The sequence below is a fragment of the Syngnathus floridae genome, chromosome 7, assembly GCF_059516105.1.
Source record: "Syngnathus floridae isolate MCC-2025c chromosome 7, RoL_Sflo_1.0, whole genome shotgun sequence".
NCBI lineage: Eukaryota > Metazoa > Chordata > Actinopteri > Syngnathiformes > Syngnathidae > Syngnathus > Syngnathus floridae.
Genome location: NC_142419.1, coordinates 14918741 through 14937593, shown reverse-complemented (window position 1 = coordinate 14937593; position 18853 = coordinate 14918741). Strand labels below are relative to the sequence as shown.

The window sequence follows — 18853 nt, the reverse complement described above, 5'->3', positions numbered from 1 at the left end:
CCCCAATGTGTTTTCACACGCCGTTGAGCCTGTTGAATAAACGCACACGACAAGTTGATGATTCAGACAAAAATGGGCATCATTAGTCGAGCGACTTCCTGGAAGTTGTGCAGGGAATGCAGGTGGGGCCGACTATTTTGGCATCTTTCCGAAAGGTCACACGGAGAGGCCAAGCAGGTGAACAGCCTGAGGACAGCGACAGGCCCGATGAGGCATCTTGGATCGACACAAAGAAGTTTAACATGCTCCGAATAGCAGCCATAACTCAACAGCTCACAACACATCAAGTAGCTTATTTTGCATTTACAACATGATGTGAAAACAACATAGATCATTTTTATATATGTGGGCAGTGCACTGGATCATCTCACATTCCTGGCGGATCCCGCCCGCCTCACAAGCTCAGGACGTCTTGGCATGACACCCACCGGAATTTTCCACACGTCACACTCACAGGCCTACCTTTGTGTGTACCCGTGCTCTCTCTGGGCCCGACACACACACACGCACAATATGCCAACATACACTGACTCACAAACAGCGTCATGAAGCCAAGTCCAGATGTTGAAAACTGGCCCACGCTGTCTAGCTTGGCCTCAAGCTGCGTTTAATATCGCCGCCCCGCATGTGAATTGTAAGCGGGAAGCACTTAGCGAGCTTTTGTGGCGAAAGGTGCCGTATAAATGGGAGTGGACTCGTCCAGCTGGGCTTTGGTGTCGCTGACGTCATCGCTGCCTTTTTTTGTGATTAAACATTTGGCAGGTGTAGCACAAAAAGATGAACGCAAGATACATGTTTGCTGTTGTTAAGCATGTGGAAGCACTAAATAGGTGTTTGCCAACATTTATGGAGCAAAGGCACATATAAAAAAAAAATGGCAGGGCATCAAAGAAACATTTTGCCAACTGTATATTTTGTGGTGGAGCCCCGCGTGGTCACCCGCTAACACAGGCTAACAATTAGCATCTACGTAGCGGTACGTATTGACGCAATACAACACAATAAAATGCGGCATGACACCAATCAGATGATTTCATACGGCATGATGTGCTAAAATATTGCAAAATCAGTGGCAAGAACTCAAGTCAACGATATTTTTAAAGAGTAAAATAGAAAAGGGATAAATGTTAGCTAGCTACTGAAGCAACATTAGGGTCAAAACCGAGAGAAGCTTTTTCCCGCTCTGAGCTTGTTGCCCACGGGGCTGTTGCGAGGCCCCCTGGTGGCGAGGTAATTAAAGCACCACAGTCCAGCCGAGCGGCGGTAACGCCAGCAAATCCACAGAGAATGAGCGGGGGGACTAATCCTGTTTGGGGCCATCGGGGAGCACTCCGGCCTCAGCCGGAAAAGACGGGGAGGTCATGGCCGGCGCCCACAATAGCCCAGCGGAGGCACGAGGGGGGAAGGCGAATGAGGAGGGCAGCCCGGGCGAGGGCGCGGCCGTCCCGCTTTCAGCTCCACGTGTGCTCCTTGTGTGTCAGCGCTTTTGTCGTAGCTTGAGAGGCCTGGCCTCGTTCTCGTCGCCATTGTGGTGACGTGTTGGCTCAGGCGGCACTGGTATTGAGCTGGTTCATTGAACAGGAAAAAGAACATGGTGGCGCTCAATGAACACAACAAACAGCCTGGATTGACATGTCAGACAAAGTTCATCATCATTATGAAGCATTGTTGGAGAAAGTTTTGCTCTTTGCAAAAGTTTGCCTCATTTGAAAAATAAATCATTTACGTCAGGGGATGATGTTTATCTTCTCTTGCTCATCTGTCCTCCCATATCCCAGCGCTTTCCAGAGGAATCCCAACATTCCAGGAGAATTTACGGAATCAACAGGCATGAAATTCATTTCTTCACATGGCTGCTTCTGCGCCTCCTAATCATAACTTGCACTGACAATCCAGCCTCTCCACTCCAGTGCCTTATTGCACTTTTTTTTTTTTTTCTCTCTCCCCCTGGGCTTCTTCCTCGACCTTTCCTTAATTGCATCGTACGGCTCCTCACCTCATTAGGCCCAACGGAAAACAATTAACAATGCCAATGTTCATTACGGTAATGGCCGTAAGGCAGCAAGTGACCCGCTTCTTCTCCACAACTTCACCAGGGCGGACGGAAGGGGGGGAAGACGAGGGGGGTGTTAGCAGATGTGGCGTCAAAATAGTGTATGCGGTGATTCGCTAATGGCAGCTCAGGCCGCTTGATTAGCCTTTATGAAAACCAGGCAAAGCATACTTTGATTTTGGAGGGGGCAACACGCTTTCATAAATAGCGCAAAATCATCACGTTAGCTATATGAAGCTTTAATGGCTCAAATGTGGACTCAGCAAAATCACTTCAGTGATGAAGTTGTTTTTTTTCCAAGACTGCAACACATTAATGGCAGTCTTTGATGGATGCTACATTTTGAACAAGACAATAAAGCGCCATTAAAGTCCTTGCTCGGGCTCTGTGTGTGTGGGTGTGTGTGTACTGTACACTCCAGCCAGCCCCCCTTCACTCCCTCCCTGGATTAATGCCGATTGTTTGGGAATGACGGTGGACCACACAAGGAGAGCGGCGAAGAAGAGGCAGAAGAAGGGAAGCAGATTTGGGGTTACTTTTTTTTTTTTTTTAACTCAAGTAGAAAATTTAGGGCCGCACACTGGAAATGAACTTGGAAAGTCAATATTCACATTTCCTAGCCTTCCTTTTATGTTGTTACTGATAGATTGGCTCAAGCTGAAGTTTGTCGGCAACAGAAAATATTCAAGATTTTTTTTATTTTAAAAGAAAAGCAGCGAGATGATGAAATATTTACTTGCATTATTTCAAATTTATTAATGTCTAGTGTCATTAATAATTATTGGTTGTAATGACACAGTATACAAGTAATGAATGAGAGATTGTTATTTATGGACACGGGGATGTGTGAAATTTCAAACTCCAATGATTTTGATAAAAGGGCTTCAAGTTTGACTTTGTACAATTTTACTTAGATGATATCACAGACAATAATCTACTTGGATTAATGTGTTGTTTTTTTTGGGGAGGGGGTTTGCGTGGGAGGTCTCGCAACAACAACACGGCGCTCGGGGAGGGACACCGTGAGGACAAGCCTCCATCCAACACACAACACTGGCTTCAATTATGACAGAGTGCACGCCTCTGCTCAGTCAGCAGCTCACTGGCAGTTGTTTCAAATATTCATATCTCATTTTAACAGCGCATTGAAGAATCACAAACAATCAAGATCTCCCTTCTGATATATCAGGGAGACAAATAAATGACTATCTCAAATAGACATCCTTACTTTCCCTGTCAGAAAATAAGACGAGGACTAAAAAAATTAAGGCCTCCCCTCGATTAGATCAGAGCAACAAATAAACACCTTTGTCCACACCAGGAATAAAATAAATAAAGAATAAACAGGCATCTCATCGGCCTCCTGTGCCTTCCACTCTGACGCTGCGACATAAACATACTCCACCCAGCAGCAGTGAAGGCAAATTGAAGGCCGACCCGTGCCAAGAATAAGACAGGCTGATGGTGGGGGGTGCTCACGACTTGACTGAGTCAACGAGGTTAGCCACAACTTCAAAAAAAAAAAAAAAAAAATGCATGATCAACATATAGTCGGCACACGCGACATGATGATTGCCAAAAAGGAAGCAGGGTGACGCAACTTTGGTGCGTCACTTGGATTTTATGAGGTCATGTTTTTTGGACATAAAAAAAAAAGTCGTTTATAAAAAAATATATACACATATAAAAGAAAATGTCCTGATTTCATGGGAAGAAACCAAAATGAATGAAACTAATGCAGTGTCTACATTTGCTTTTACTTAACGTTGTGTTTCAAAAGGCGTGCACACGCACTCTCCTGTCATCTAGTGAGAAAGAAAGAAGTCCATTAAGAGTGATTTAGCGCCAGTGTTATGCGGTCGCTCTTTGTGCGCCGCTGACACTCCCTGAATGGGAATCACAATTTTCTGCCCCTCCTCCTCCATTTTTTCCTATTTGGGGGTGTGGATGTGGACTGAGCGGCTTCTGCCGCCACACGTCGGCATCTTTTGTGCAGGAGACACACACCGTGTTGGTTTAGCCTCACACGGCGGGGCAGGTGGGTTGTTTGTCACCCGAGTACAGATAAAAATTTATGAAAACGGGTGCCTTGACTTACGAGGGCCCCATTTTTAGATTATTATTTTTTTGCACTACAAGCCATCACAGCTTGGCGAGTATTATTCCCAAAAAGAGGCCAAGTATGTTTGCTTCAGGCTGTTTATTACCACCCACTTGACCTTTACTGTAAACCCATTTTACATTTATCTACATCCATATTTTGGCATATTAAAATGTTTTTCCGTCCATTCATTTATTTTTAATTCTCTTTGTTTCAGGGTTTTCTGTCATACACTGTGAAAGGTTACAGTACTTTTCTATTAGTCTAAAGCAGCATCTTTGCAGCAGCTGCATCTGCACATTGAGAGATGAAGAAGAAAAGCTTACTTTGCAGGGATTCGGAGATATTAAGGGCTCCACATGTTTGGCAGGACACAAAGAGCATGACTGAAAGATAAAAGACAGGTGCTGCCATTATAAAACGTTCAGCTTCCAAAAGGGATTAGAAGCTTTATCAGGCCAAGTTTTGCTTAACTGTCTATTTGACCGTCAGCTTGAATGGGATGCACGTCACAGATTTGCATTTAAAAGTCCAATTTATGTACCCCACCCTTCCCTTAATCATTTGATTAGTTCCGTTTACTCTCTTGGGTTATTGCGAAATATGAGTTGATTCTACCTTTTATATTTATACGATAACTACTCAAAGTTTTGCTAAAAATCTCTTAAGATTGACTTAAAACAATTCTTAAAGCAAAACCTTCTATGACCTTTTGCTTGTAAAATAAAAATCTTTCATCGAGTCTCTCATATATTCTGGCAAAGATATGACTTTGTTCTTGTGGGATTCCAACTATTAAATGAAAAAACTCCAACATTATTCTACCCCCCGCTAATTGTCTCATGCGAGCGCCAAAGGGGGAGTGTAAAGTTTTAGCGCGGACTTCAAGGAACGCTTCCATTAATGTCGCACGGCCCCTCCAGCCACATTAGATGAAACATAATAATCTGCCACTTTATGGACCTTTGCTCCCCCTAAATGTCTGCCATGTTGCTAATTGCGTACATCTGCGCGTGGCCTTTTTGATGTGACGCACGTGTCCGCTGGCAGCGGCGCTCAAGCGGGCAAAAACACATCATTAATGAACAAACACGCAATATTAGAATATAAATAAAAGCTGTTAGCTGATTTTTATGATGTTTCCAAACATTGTTTTCTCATTGAACACAGCGCAGGTGCTGTGACAAACAAAACAGCAAGTGGAGGGCGCCATCAGCGAGGATTAGCGTCCAACTAGCTAGCCAACTTATCACGGTTTCTCAATACATCTTTCGGGGATGTCAAAACAAGAACTGTTATTTGTTTTGATGGCTACCTGATCCAAAAGAGCTAAGATAAGAAGTAGCTAGCTAGATGTTTGCAAATGCTAATGGCTAATTCACGCATCACATTCAAACAGGCGCCGTTCTACTGGATTCTGTTTTTGTTTTGCGATGTGAAATCCAAAATACAAATTAAAGTTACTTTTGTGTTTTAACTCGCAAAATGTACACGCTTTTCATTGACCATTAACAAACACATTTCTGCCTGAACCCCGTCCAATGTGCTTCCGTCTTCTGACCCACGCGATAACGTTCCTTTCATCCCAATCCCCCCGAGGAGCAAACACAACCCAAGAAAATTGACAATGCCGCCGACCTCTGTAGTCGAATGGCATCTGTGTTTACTTTCAAACGACTTTTCTTCAAACTTGTCCAGAAGGAGCGCGGCGAACCTTCAGAGACGTAATTGAATTTGGGATCAAAGACGTTCAGGTCAAGAGGGCTGCGTCGTTTATAATAATAACAAAAATACTTCCGGCGTTGACCTCCATCCCCCCTTCGGATACCTTCATTCTGCTCCTTGTGCCCCCCTACCTTAAAAAATAAAATAAAATTGGATAGTCTTGAGTGAAAGACAAACCCTTATCATACAGGACAGTGCAAAAGTACTAGTTTATTATTATAACAAATTGATTACGCAACACGCTTGTAGTCTATCGAGGAAGTCAGCCATTTTGGTTTTGCACAACCATTTTGGGCCAGTTCAAAGGCTCATACTCTGTAAGAAAGTTCGAACAAAAAACATCCCCTGACAACAGTTTCACAGATGGACACTACATAGGGTGGATCATAACAGGACCCACAAAAGTCTCAGGGACTCATGCCTGAAATTGAATAGGAAGTCAGCCATTAATGTTTTTAAGCAGCCATATTGGGTTCATTCAGCAGCTCTTACTTTGACAAACCCCTACAAAGTAATTCACCTGAATGAGGCGCGGTTATAAGCAGAAATAAGAAGCTGATGGGAAGAAAAAAAAAGAAATCCAAGGTATCTACTTTTCTGCGAGGCATAGGGTCAAAAGGTTCAGATCAGAAAGCATTTAAAAGATTTGCCATGAAAAACAAGGCACGTACATCGCTGCCTGCAGCTCTAACTATTTTTTTTCAAATTATCCCTCACTTTTCGCTCATCTGCATGCTCAATTTGAACAGACAAGTGCAGCAACATAGCTAACAGACTGGAAATCAGTTTGTAAGGCATGGCAGATTAATACTGAGATGCATGATGATAACTGGTGTTAGGGCGCCCCCTTGTGTCAGACATTCATATTCACATTCTCAGCCATGGGTGAGTCTTACCTGCAACTTTTGGTTATTTGGAATATTCATCACCTTTCTTTCTAATGTCCAATCCGTTCTTTTTTCTTTCTTTCTGATTTTCGCAAGCGTCCAATCGTGGATGACAAGTGCTGCGCCGACCTCTGACACAAGGAGAGGCGACCGTCCGACTCGTCGTCTGAGTCGAGATGCTCTGAGGAAACTTCACCGGAGAGTCCGCCGTTGAGGTCCGGCGAGGAGGCCCCGCTGGCATGCTCCCTTTCCTTACCTGTGGACAGCCCCTCTAGGTGAGCCTGGAAGGTGGCGGTCTGCTGTTCCAAGGACAGGAAGCTCTCCTGCACCTTGTCAAACTGTGAATGAACACAAGCAGAACTTTTTTCAATTCTGTATGAAGAACCAAGAAACAATTGAAAAGAATGACTACCTGCTCCATGTTGGACTGAAGCAGCATCTCGGGCCACACGGACTCACTCTCGCAATTTCTGAGCGTGCTGCCTGCATGGCTGTGACTCCAAATCAACTCCTAGAAGACCAGGCAAGACTGAGCTTGATAACATCCCGGCAGTTCCTCAGATGATGTTTACCTGAAGGAGCTGTGTGCAATCTTTCAGGAGAGCTTGGCAGTCACCTAGTTGCTTCCTGTGGTGGCTCAAGACTGCAGATAAGGTCTTTGCAGATGCATGAAATGTTAATTGAGAAGGCAAAAAGCAAACATTGCGAAAAAATTATGAGCTCATTTTAATTCAATAAAAAACAATTTCATCAGTGATGTACACTTGCAAGAATTTTGAGGCATTCCCAAAAGTTGTCTAAGAAGCAACTCAAGCCCTCCAGACAACATATTGTTTACCTCGGCGTCCTGGTGGGCCGACGCCAAGTCTTCAGGCTCTTGACCGCCCTCTTTGGTAAGCGTGACTCCGGTGTGAAGCTCTTCCAGTCGGCCCCAGCGAACCTCCACGCCCTCCTGCAGTTCTTTTATGCCGGCTTCAAACTCAGCCTGGATTTGAAGCAACCTTCTCAGTGAGCTGCTCCTGCACACGGAGAGAAGCGTCTGAGAAACATCCATGGCAATATCAAATCAAATCTGATTCCAGACTTTCTATTTCTGCAGAGAAAGCTTGCACTGACCTTTTCCGTAAGTAGCTCTGAACGAGCGTCACTTTTTCAGTCAGCTCCGTGAAGTCTGACCCCGGGTCAACGCTCTCAAGCGTGTTGAACACGGACTGCGAATGGGGGAGAATGAACGAGTCTTTCGCATGTCACCTGAGAAAATGAAGACTCACCTCCAACCTGGAGAGGAGATCTTGCATGTGAGGGCCGCTAGGGTCTGTCAGAGGTTCCTGAAGGATGCTCAGTAGCAGGCTCTCAGTCAAGGCAAGAGCCAGAGGAATTGGGACACCTGAACTTGAGGACCTGCAACACAAGGCCACGAAATTAGATGTGCTCTGTAGATTATTTTGTTGGGGGCTGAAAATATTCACTTTTTTTCTGCTCATGCCGTAGTAGTGTTGCCTTAATGCATTCCTTGACCACCAGAGGGCAGTGTTATATAATCATAATATACCAAAAGGTTTCACAAATAAGTGATAAAGATGATAAAGAATATAGCTAATAAAAAAAATAAAAAAAAAGAGTTCACCGCTCATTTGTCATCATCTTGATTTGAGTAACAACTTCCTCTTTGATCGCGGGAGCGGGTTCCTGTCCCAGGGACGACTTCAAGTACCACAGCAGCGTGTAGATGCAGCCTGCCAGGGTTCCCCACAAAAGGCACAGGAGTGTCCCTCGCCAACACACATCTTCTAGAGACGGTGGTGCCCCCAGGTGGCAAATGGACCACACCGCAGCCACTGGCAGGAACGTGACGCATCCTGTGCTGAAGAGCTTCTTCCACCTTCTCCTCCTCCACCTTTGTGTGGCTGATGAGGTCGACAGCATTTGAAGATCACGTGATGGGTGCTCTGAGCTGCAGAAAGTAAAAAATTTCAGCAAGCTGTCCCCCACCAATTTCTCATTCTCTTGTCAATTTAAATGCTAAAAGTACTTTAAAGGTACTAAGTACTGCAAAACTGTTAAATCTTCCACCTGTAGTTGTTTTAAAAAAATATATATATATACTTTATATTTGTGACTCACTTGATTAATCAGTTATAAGTTTTATTCAGCCAAATACCAAAATCGGCATCAAATAAAAAAATTCCATGTCAAGCCTTAGTTCACTATTCTGCAAATCTGAGCTACCTCATTCCATTTACCATTGAGCAAAAGGTCAAAGATAATCAGGCAAGTGTAAACAACTGCATTCCAGAGGATTGCTATTTGGCAAACAAAAAAGTTGCTTCCTTGAAACAAAAAGCAATCCACAAGTCATATTTGCTCGTGCCAACAAAATATTTGTAGATTTGTGCTTCAAATCATCGTTGAGGTGTCAGCAGATCTCACCTGTGTGCCTTTTCCAAACACTCCCGGACAGGTTCTCCTTCCCACCCCCCGCGGCTGGCTCGGTCCAGGGCCCGGTCCAGAACCGCTCTTGCGCCAGAACCCGGGCCATCGTGACCTCCGGCACCGCTGAGCGTCATGTGCGGCCAGCTGACATGCTTCGGGAAAGTGGGGAAAAGCACTCGAGCGGCATGACGAGACTTTCGATTTACCTGCCGATCTTGTAGAACAGGTACTAACCGTGAGATTGATGGATGTGCCCCGCCTCGGAAAGCAACACAGCCACTTCCTGTCCTCTCAAGCAACTCTGAGCTATAATTAGCTCACAATACAACATTACACATGCTTGCATTAAACATGAGGTGGCACCTTTGTCAAAATTTCTGTAAACTTTAGGAAATTTTGCAATTAGACTAACCTACCCCTGTGAATAGTATTGGTTTATTTTATACAAGGGTTTGATTAAAAGTTTTTGATTTTCTTTTATTTGGTCATGTTTTTTTTTTTTTTTAGTTTTTGTTACCTCTTAATATTTTTGGTGTACTGTAAAAACCCATTTGCTTTCACCATAAGGTTGTAGAACGCCGTTAATCATTTAGGGACAAAAACGTGACGCCTGCGCTATTAAATTGGAAGATCTTCATTTTCTGTTGGAGTTTTGGTTTACAAATAAGTGATTTTTTTGGGGTATTCCAAAAGCATAAAAAAGCCCCCCCCCCCCCCCCCCCCCACTTAGGCGGGAGTTGATGTTTGGAAAGCTGGAAATAATTTCGAGACTTGTCATTTGTTGACTTTTCTAGCAGCGTGTGACACATCGACAACAACATAACACTTTACAAACACATAAAACTGTGCTGGTCTTCATCTTGCCTCCTAAATTCATCAAGTCTTCATTTGATTTTTAGTCCACGTGCTCCAAAACTGCCAATGGGCAGGATTAGTAGTGGGAGTGGATTAGAAGCGAGGGGGTCAAAGTTCAGGGGGGGTTTAGGGTTTGGTGATGTGGAGCTCGCTGCCATTGGTGGTGGTGGTGATAATATACTGTGTGGAGGCTTGCTGACGCGCCGACGGCTCCAAGTGTTCGCCATGGTTCGGACCCGAGCTGACGGCACCTGAAGTTTTGCCGTCCAGCTCCGTCTGACCTTCGGAGATGACGTAATGCGTCTGGGGGGACCCAGGGGAGAATTGCATCCATTTGTGTCAAAATATTAAATGAAAGATACCAGAACAAATCATAATGTGCACAAAGGATCTCGAGCTGGGTTTGAGGTCCACTCACCGTTTTCACCTGGTTGCTGGTGGCTCCGGTCACCGGCGTAGTGGCCTCGGCAATGACGTACTGAGTGTGGGGCAGTGTCATCATTTGGATCTCAGAGGCTGCTTGGGTAAAAGTACAGGTAGTAAAAAGAAGAGCTCATTGGTCACATGGCAGGAAGCTGCGAGTGTGTACAGCAGACCGGACTCACGATAACCTCGATAGTTCCAGTTCCCAGGTATGTAGGCGTGCTGCACTGCTCCCTGCTGCTGCTGTTGTTGCTGCTGCTGTTGTTGCTGCTGAGGCGTCCCGCTGCCCTGAAGACTGTGATTCTGAGCCAGCGTCACAGGGGTCAGCTGGGCCGGGCTCAGCTCCTGATTTGTCTGTTGGGAATTGGGGCTTGGTGGCTGACCACTCACCTGGGGGAAAAGTTAGAGATGCTTACTGTCATGTATTCTAGCAGGGAAATGAATCATTTAACGTGACAGAAACATCTGAAATTATCAGAGGGTGTGCACACTTTTGCAACCACAATCTCATCTGATTTGAATTTATCCTCTCAAATAAATTGCTAATTTGTATTGTTCCGTTGGTTAGCCCTGAGCGAGTATGTGGTTGGAGTTAAAACCCAAACAATGCATCAGTATCACGTTTTTATTTTCGTGAAGGAACGAATGTTGAATGGACTCGTACCTGGGCGACACCTTGCCCAGAAGCCGAGGGCTCGGTGACTTGGATGTGCTGCACCTGGATGGAGTGCTGACTGTAGCCGTGCGGGTCGTGCAGTTGGCCCACATCCACCGTCTGCTGCTGAGAGTGCGGGGAGGAAGCCTGGCCAAACACAAACATGGTGACCACCGGGTCCTTTCAATACTCGCCAAAGGGGAAAGTTACACTTCTTTGAAACTGGAGCCTTTTTTCCATCCTACTAAACAAAACAAAAACCTAACCTTCATTTCAACTTCCTGATCTTCAAAATTGCCACGAGGCAAAACTGAGCTTCCTCCCTTAACTATTAACCTACTCAAGTCGAGAAAGAAAAGTCATGGTTGTTACCGGCGCCACCTGGACCACCTGCAGCTGAATGTGCTGCGGCTGGGACAAGGTGCTTCCTGCCTGGGATACGGGGATGTACTGGATCCTCTGGTAGTCTCCTTGCGGTGTTCTGTAGTCGGTAGTCAGCGTCTGGGAGAGCTCAGTCATAGCCTGCGTTAGCAAGTCAGTGGTCTGCCAGCCAAAACATATTTGTCTTAATAAACACAAGCAATCAATTCATCTGTGCTACAATAAACAATATTAGATTTAGGATATTTGAAATTATCATCTGCTATACTGCAACGTCGACGACTTACCACGACCGCCTCAGTGGAGGCGCTGTCCGTGCTGATGACGGCAGGCGTGCTGGTGATGACGGCCGTTGCCAGGGGCGCTTGGATGGTGTTGGTGAGCTGAGCAAACTCTGGATGCTTCTTCCGGATGTGCTGCACCATCTTTGTCTGAGACACACATGCAACAACGCCTTGACATATGAGTGACTTGGCAGGTTTTCCAGAGAGTTCTGTTGAACGTATGACTCCAATCCTGTGACCTCACACTGACCTTGCTGCTGTACTGCTTGTCGCAGTGCGGGCAGCAGACGGGCGCGAAGGCGATGGTGCCGGCCAGCTGCGTGTGCGTGGTCAGCATGGGGTCGGGCTCGCCGGGAGCGGCCGGGCGCAACTTGCGGATGCTGGGCGGCAACTCGGCTCCCGGGTGGTTCTTCAGTATATGCGATTTTCTCTTACTGGCGCTCTTGTACACCTGCCAACAAGGTGATCGAATGTCACTTTATTTATAAACATTTGTTATTATTTTGCGTGTGATGGTCGGGTCACCTTGTCACAATACTGGCAGAAGTAGTCCCGGTTGGGCTTGATGATGGGCAGCGTCAACTCGGGGACGTCGTTGACGCGCATCTCGGGGTGACGCTTGGACAAATGATTCACCTGCCACGACATATCATCAACATTCACGGCCGGCCGGCTCTCATTACGAGCGACGGCGAGCTTTAGCGTGCTCACCAGCATTCCTCTGCGCCGGAATCCCATCATGCATAGTCTGCATTTGAACATAAAGCTCTCAAAGTCGGTGGTGGGCGTCTTCATTTTGTGGCTTTTGGAGCGCTGATTGCGCTCGGCTTTCTTGGCCTCCCGTTCGGGATTGTGCATCCGCTGCATGTGCTCCCGCAGCTTGTCTTTCCTCTGGAGGAACATACAACAATCTTTTATTAATTATTCTACAAACAAGCAAGCCCCTGCAGATGTCAGATGGAGAAGCAAGCCATGATTGAATATTCAAACCTCTTGCACTTTGGCCTGACCTTAAACTGCTTGCCGCAGGTGGAGCACAGGAAGTCCCTGCGATCGGAGTGGCGCAGCATGTGCAGGCGCAGTTTGTCGGGCCGGCAGAAGGCCTTGTCGCAGTTGGGGCACTGGAAGATCTTCTCGGAGTGGAAGCAGCGGATGTGCTTCTTCACCTAGTGGAAAAAAAATCAAAGACCTCAACACGAGACACGGTACAAATTCCAGCCGGGACGAGAGTTTCAGAAAGTCCATGACTGAGTCCTGAGCCAAAGTCTCACAAGAGACACCGACGGTCTCGTGCGAGGGAAAACCAACTGACCTGGATGAAGTCGGGAAAGGTCTTCTTGCAAGACGGGCAGGTGAAGACGCCGTCGACGGCGTGCATCTCGATGTGGTCCCTGAGCACGTCCAGCCTTTCGAAGGTCTCGGCGCACAGCAGACAAGCGTACGAGCGGTTCTCGGTGTGGACCAGCAGGTGGTCGTCCAGTGCTGTGTCAGTTACAAAGGTTTTGCTGCACAGGTGGCACGGGAAGACGAAGGTGTCGCGGCCGTGCACACGCAGGTGCTGCTCCAGCTTGTCTTTGTCACGGAATGCCTTGTCGCAGTGTTTGCACTTGAAGGGGCGGAAGCTCTTGCGGATGAAGTGATGCTGCAGCGCTGCGTTCTGACAACACGCACAGGAAACACTGTGAGCTTTTTTTTTATTATATAAGTATGAATACATGACCATTTCATTCAAAACTTGCTTTTATTTGTTATTATTTTTTATAAAACAAACTAATATAATTAACAGGTGACAAATTATGTTTATTGTCTTTTGATTTAAACAAACAAGAATTATCCTTATGGTTAACATCCTGCAACATACTGTAAAATAAATAAATATAATAAAGATACAGTATATCGACACTGAGGCAACCGATTCAATCGCTTTTTCAGCCTTTTGATTGGCTCTCCTACCTGGACATCCGTCTTTGAAAGAGGCCCGCATAAGGAAGAGAAACACAATGTTGACAAACAAACACACACTCAAACACCTTGTAATCGGCGTTTGTGTCTCACCCGTATCTTTTTCAAGCGCCGCACGTCCGGCGACGAGAGCGGAGCATCCGACTGGTCCTTCCGCACAGGGTCCTCCTTGGTCGGGAGTGGCACGTCCACGTCGGCAGGTAGGGTAGAAACGGGATCCGGCGCCGGGGAGGCCGTTTGGCCGTCTGCCTCGGTGTCAGGTTCGGACGCCGTCATCTCGACGCCGTTGTGAGCCGCCTCCGTTGGCTCGTCCGGTGGCTGTGCCTCGGTCAGCTCTGGCATCTCCTGAGAAGAAGGTGAAAAAAAAAAAATCCAAATGATTATAAACCAAAACAAAAAAAAAGAATAATTTAACAAAATAAAACAAAAACCAATTCAACTTGTATATATTTCTAGCAGAGCATGTCTGATGGTATTAAAACTGCTAGCTACTTACCGTCGTCGTCTTGCCCACATCATCTTCAACCGGCGCATCCAAACGTATGAATTTAGGCGGTCGCCCAGGTCTCCTCCCTGTCCCAAATCGCTTCCTGCCCCTGACCCGGCCACGCCCTCTGGACCTGGAGGAGGAAGAGCCAAAATGAATAAAATCTGTCCTTTGTGATCAAAAGCCAGGTGCTGCAACATGAAGGAGAACGTTACCTGCCAACAGAGTAGATCATGTTGTCGTGCAGGTTGAGATGCTGTTGGAGCTGCTCGGAGCTCACAAAACGCCGGCTGCACTCGTAACACGGCCAGTTCTTCTCCTGCTCCCGCAGAACTGAAGGAAGAACCGAATGAGGGAAGAGCACGCATGAGGCAATTGATCGTCATCATTAAAACCATCAATCGACTATTACGACATGATGATGACGACGCTCACCTTTTCTCTCTTCTTCTGTAACGCTGTGAAGCTTCTGATTGACAAACTCTGCATAGGACGCTGCATACCACACCTGCAAAGGGATGCAAAAATTAAGTTTCCAAATGTCCGCACCAAAGTTGACTCTGCTCAAGACACGGCACGCCATCGACCTTGAGCTCTTGCTTGGGTTCGATGTTCTTGATGGTGGTGTAGAAGATGTCGGCGCCATACTGGTACGCCACCAAGTTCTGCTCCAGATGGTTCTGGGCGGGCCTTACAAACATCATCCAGTTGCAGCTGTCTTCGTCAGACAAGTCCAGCCACGTGTCTTCTGACTTCTCGCCGTCTTTTTCAGAGTCCAGCACACAAAGCTGCGGAAGCAATGGAAAAAGGCGGAGTGGTAAACAATCAGCAGTTGTTTGAAAAAAATACTGTAACTTGTCAGTAGGTGGCGGTCTTGGCAATGCACCGTGCAACATGTGCCCTAGCTCAATTAAGACAAAAAAATACTAACTCCAATGATGTGCCTGTCCAGTTAATAAAAGTGATTTTACAGTTTCCATCCTGTCTCAGCGTGTTAGGGCTCACTTTCAGGTGAAAGTAGTTGTCCTGCAGCTCGCTCTGGGCCACCAGGGGTCCGTCCACTGGGCCGAACTGGGTGCGCTTAGGGATGCGCCTCTTGGAGAAGACCCCGCCCAGGAAGCGGTCGATGTAGAGGACCAAAGGCAGACTGGCGCGGGCCCTGGACATCACCGGCCGGTTGGGGATCGGGTGGAGGGCCCCGTGGTTCAAACACTCCGAGGGATTGGTGTTGTTGCACTCCTCGCACCCTGGGAGGGGTTAGGCACACTTTCTTGCTGTAACGGTAATGTGAGCGGTAACATTGAAAATATGGACTCACAGAGGTTGTGAGGGTTGAAGCGCTGACGAGGCTCCCAGTCGTCTGTGTCCGAATCCTCGTCTTCATCATCGTTGTCTTCTTCAGAGTCGTCCGTGGTGTCCATGGCCCCGAGAGGGCTGGATGGGGGCTGCTCCATGTCGGCTAGCGAATCGGACACGGGCAGTTGCTCCTGCTGGACAGGTTGGAATCCAAAATGGTGTTGGTCAAGACAGACATCTAGAATTTACAGTCACTCTTTGGCCTATGGAAGGAAATTAGCAAGACCTAAACTTCAACCTCATTTAGAATATTATTATGATGCAAGGAATCAAGAGCTCACCTGAGATGCCGGTTCCAAGGTGGCCTGTGGTGCCTCGGCCACATTGCTGAGAACGTGCAGACTGGCGGTATTCATGTTCTGCCCGCTCGGCAGCAACACCGCCACCTGCGGAGGGGCAGCAGTAGATTTAATTAATGATCGAGTTAAAACTTTCAAAATAAGAAAATGGATTGACAATCCTCCCGTAGGCACCTGCTGAGTCGTGCCGTCCTGCTGGATGTACGCAACTTGAGGTTGATCTGCAAACACTGCCTGAGAGGAAATTACAAGAATGGATGAAAGAAGCCCTGATAAAAAAAATATATATATACACTTTTTTTTTTTAAAAACAAGCCTGACTTGAGTTCCATCCGCAGGGTGAATGTAAACCAGCGTGTGCTCGGCCGACTCCACCGATGTGTACGAGTTGCCGTCGGCCGTGTAAACCACCTGTTGCTGCTGCCCGCGTTCCGCCTGATCGCCAGCGTCACCACTGTACACGATCTGGGCCACCGTGCCACCTTCGAAGTGAACCTGCAACTCAAACCAAGACAATCACCATTCCTGCTACATTATTACCCCTTGTCAAATGCACTGCACAATTTGACTATATTATTATGAGTACTGCAGATGACCATTGTGTGATCTATAAAACCAAATTAGTTCGAGTGGGAAATTCAACTTGTTTAAACGGCGTTGAGTAAGTTTATTAAACCTGTGTGGCATCGGCCGAATCTGTGTTTGTGGACTGACTCCACACGGTAGGAGGCTTTGGCTTGGTTTCCATGGCAACGCAGATGGTCGTGGTGGTCAGCCGTCACCGCAGTCCTCTTGAAATGACCACGGACACCTTCATCGTCAATTAATGGCGGACAAAGAAACTGAAGAGCAACTACAAATTTTTGAACACAACACCAGACTAAACTTTAGGCTTTATGTTCAACTAAAGAGTTCATACAAAATGAATTTGTGACTGTATTATATTTGTGACTATATAGACTCCATTACATTGTCACATTAAGTGTCAGATGAGTTTATTGTAAGTTTAAACATAGATTACAAAGAATATGCTTGCCATACAATAAAATGGGTTGGGTTTTTTTTGGCGTAAATATAAAAATATGCAGCGCATTTGCAGGATAAATTTTGAATACGTCCATTGGGGGAAATTAAAAAAAACGCGTTCTGGGAATGTTCACAGGTTGTCAATACACCAACAGCAAGCAGCAGCGTGCTCCATCATACGCACGCAGAGCGGTAATCGCGTACACTCGAAGCAGGGGTAAAGCACATCAAGGTCGGCTAAGGTTTGCCGGCAAAGCCGTCGGGGAACCGGTGTCCAAATGCAAATTCGTGTCGAAGCAATAGCAACTGTGCATGGAGGGGGGGAACCAACGGTAAACTTAATCAGTCAAAATAGCCTAATCGATAAATGAGCTTTACCCCCCCATGTTAACCCCGCAGGTTGTCGGTCCCAACCGGACCATACCACAAATTAGAGCGCAGTAGAAACGCGGGCGTTCGGTGTTAGCATTTCGGCCTTTTAGGGCCACTGGAAAGCCGACATAAGAGGAACGGATAGCATCTCGTTCCACGCGTCATTGACTTCTTTCTGACATTATGAACAAAACGTGATATGAACCAGTAGATAAGTGCCTTAATTCCGTCGATCCACCCGTCCCCCACGTTGGTTTGTCTATCCCAGCCCTTCAAGGCGAGTGTGGAACAAGGAAGACGGGCTCCATTTTGGGTGGGACTATTAGCGTCGGGAGACATGGACGAAGAGCGAGCTAGCGACAAATATCTTCTTTATCGGCGTTTACGCACTGGAAAGCAGACAAATATCTGACAACAGAAAGACTACTTGCCACTTGCGCGGCGCTTCTCAGTAGAGGAAATCCTTGGTTTTAAGACGTTGTATGGAAAAAAGCAAGCTGTTCTTACCTCAGAATGGTAGCTGCAGCGATGGTCGTATTGCATATATTAACATAATCTGCCCAGCAACGTACACTCTTTGCCCTCTGATTGGTGGGCATTTACCCATCAACAACCGTAACCACAGGACGATTCAAAACTCTATATTAAACTGCGTATTGTTATATTAAACATTTTTATTGTATCTTAATTGTTTTCTCAATAAAATGTTTAACAATTGTAAAAAAAAGATCCAATTTACGTGTTTCAATTGCAGCCAATCAAATCAGTTAAACACGGCCGTTATCCAATCATCTCCCCCCTATTATATTCTTAATCGTCAATAGGTGGCGCCGTGCGACTGTGTCACAAAGCTGGTGAACGCAAACGGGACCAGACCACCGAAGAAGAATGGTTAACTTACTCGCACTGCCAGGTTGTGTTACACACTAAGGCCTGCAGATGGCAATAGTGTACTTCACATTTGAAATATTTTAGTCTCAAACCACACACTTTGCTGCAGTGGTGGATTGTGCTGAGTCGTGCAGGCAGATATTACAGCAGCGACATTTCCATTTTACACACCCACATGCCTCATTTAATGTGTGCGTGTTCTCTGATTGAACTCGCCCTCATTTCTAAGAGAAGCTGCTCGAAAGAGTCATGAGAATTAAGAGATTTTAAATTACGACATACTACATTACAGTAAATGCTCACTGTTCGCAGAGATTAAAATGATGAATGGTGAGCAGTGAAAATATCATTTTTTATATATATAGAACATGATTATATGAATCATCTCATTTATGAAATTTGTACCGGCCCAATCTGGCAAGCGTCAAAGGTGGCCCAACAATGTTATACTGACCCAGGGCCACCATGGTTAATGTTTAAACCTGGTATTTGTAGAAATAAACTGGTATAATAAAGTTATTTATTGTGTTTGATGTTGGCTGTGCGCTTTTAGGGGCCTCGTGAGTGACGTCGTTTGTGTATGAGCAGCTGGGTGCCTGTCGGCAATATCAAGATTTTAACCTCCCCCCAAAAACAAACAAACACGGAATTAATTGCTTTGTT

The 18853-nt window shown here is 46.2% G+C and overlaps 2 protein-coding genes across 14 annotated transcripts in view; both read right to left on the bottom strand.

Moving 5' to 3' along the window:
* Positions 1–6064: 6064 nt before the first annotated feature.
* LOC148395469 (uncharacterized) lies at positions 6065–9605 on the bottom strand. Its single transcript, XM_088380506.1, has 8 exons — positions 9197–9605; positions 8394–8720; positions 8038–8167; positions 7883–7977; positions 7605–7785; positions 7339–7422; positions 7179–7277; positions 6065–7104 (listed from the first exon to the last, which is right to left on the bottom strand). Exons 1-8 carry the CDS (start codon positions 9331–9333, stop codon positions 6817–6819), a joined length of 1341 nt encoding a protein of 446 aa, XP_088236632.1. The 5' UTR covers positions 9334–9605; the 3' UTR covers positions 6065–6816.
* A 309-nt stretch (positions 9606–9914) lies between these two features.
* The window catches only part of prdm10 (PR domain containing 10), a 57351-nt gene continuing 48412 nt past the window's right edge, over positions 9915–18853 (bottom strand). The window contains exons 1-23 of one of the 13 annotated variants that reach the window (XM_088380498.1): positions 17807–17993; positions 16578–16754; positions 16223–16396; positions 16076–16135; positions 15884–15988; positions 15565–15733; positions 15252–15493; positions 14834–15034; positions 14682–14754; positions 14462–14579; positions 14256–14379; positions 13853–14104; positions 13110–13454; positions 12808–12963; positions 12509–12688; positions 12323–12433; positions 12048–12248; positions 11801–11944; positions 11505–11675; positions 11142–11279; positions 10651–10867; positions 10473–10570; positions 9915–10357 (exon numbers count right to left, since the gene is read on the bottom strand). In XM_088380498.1, the coding sequence (XP_088236624.1) occupies positions 10181–10357; positions 10473–10570; positions 10651–10867; positions 11142–11279; positions 11505–11675; positions 11801–11944; positions 12048–12248; positions 12323–12433; positions 12509–12688; positions 12808–12963; positions 13110–13454; positions 13853–14104; positions 14256–14379; positions 14462–14579; positions 14682–14754; positions 14834–15034; positions 15252–15493; positions 15565–15733; positions 15884–15988; positions 16076–16135; positions 16223–16396; positions 16578–16649 (3528 nt within the window). In that variant the 5' untranslated portion in view covers positions 16650–16754; positions 17807–17993 and the 3' untranslated portion in view covers positions 9915–10180. Of the gene's footprint in view, positions 10358–10472; positions 10574–10650; positions 10868–11141; positions 11280–11504; positions 11676–11800; positions 11945–12047; positions 12249–12322; positions 12434–12508; positions 12689–12807; positions 12964–13109; positions 13455–13852; positions 14105–14255; positions 14380–14461; positions 14580–14681; positions 14755–14833; positions 15035–15251; positions 15494–15564; positions 15737–15883; positions 15989–16075; positions 16136–16222; positions 16397–16577; positions 16755–17504; positions 17994–18853 lie in introns of those variants that run through there. The other 12 variants (XM_088380503.1, XM_088380504.1, XM_088380491.1 and 9 more) reach the window with 12 other exon arrangements.

Coding starts and splice junctions, on each gene's coding strand:
- LOC148395469 (XM_088380506.1), bottom strand. CDS start 9,333: ATGACGCTCAGCGGTGCCGGAGGTCACGATGGCCCGGGTTCTGGCGCA. Junction 7,423..7,604: donor CGGCCCACCAGGACGCCGAG/GTAAACAATATG, acceptor GCATCTGCAAAG/ACCTTATCTGCAGTCTTGAG. Junction 7,278..7,338: donor ATTGCACACAGCTCCTTCAG/GTAAACATCATC, acceptor CTGGTCTTCTAG/GAGTTGATTTGGAGTCACAG.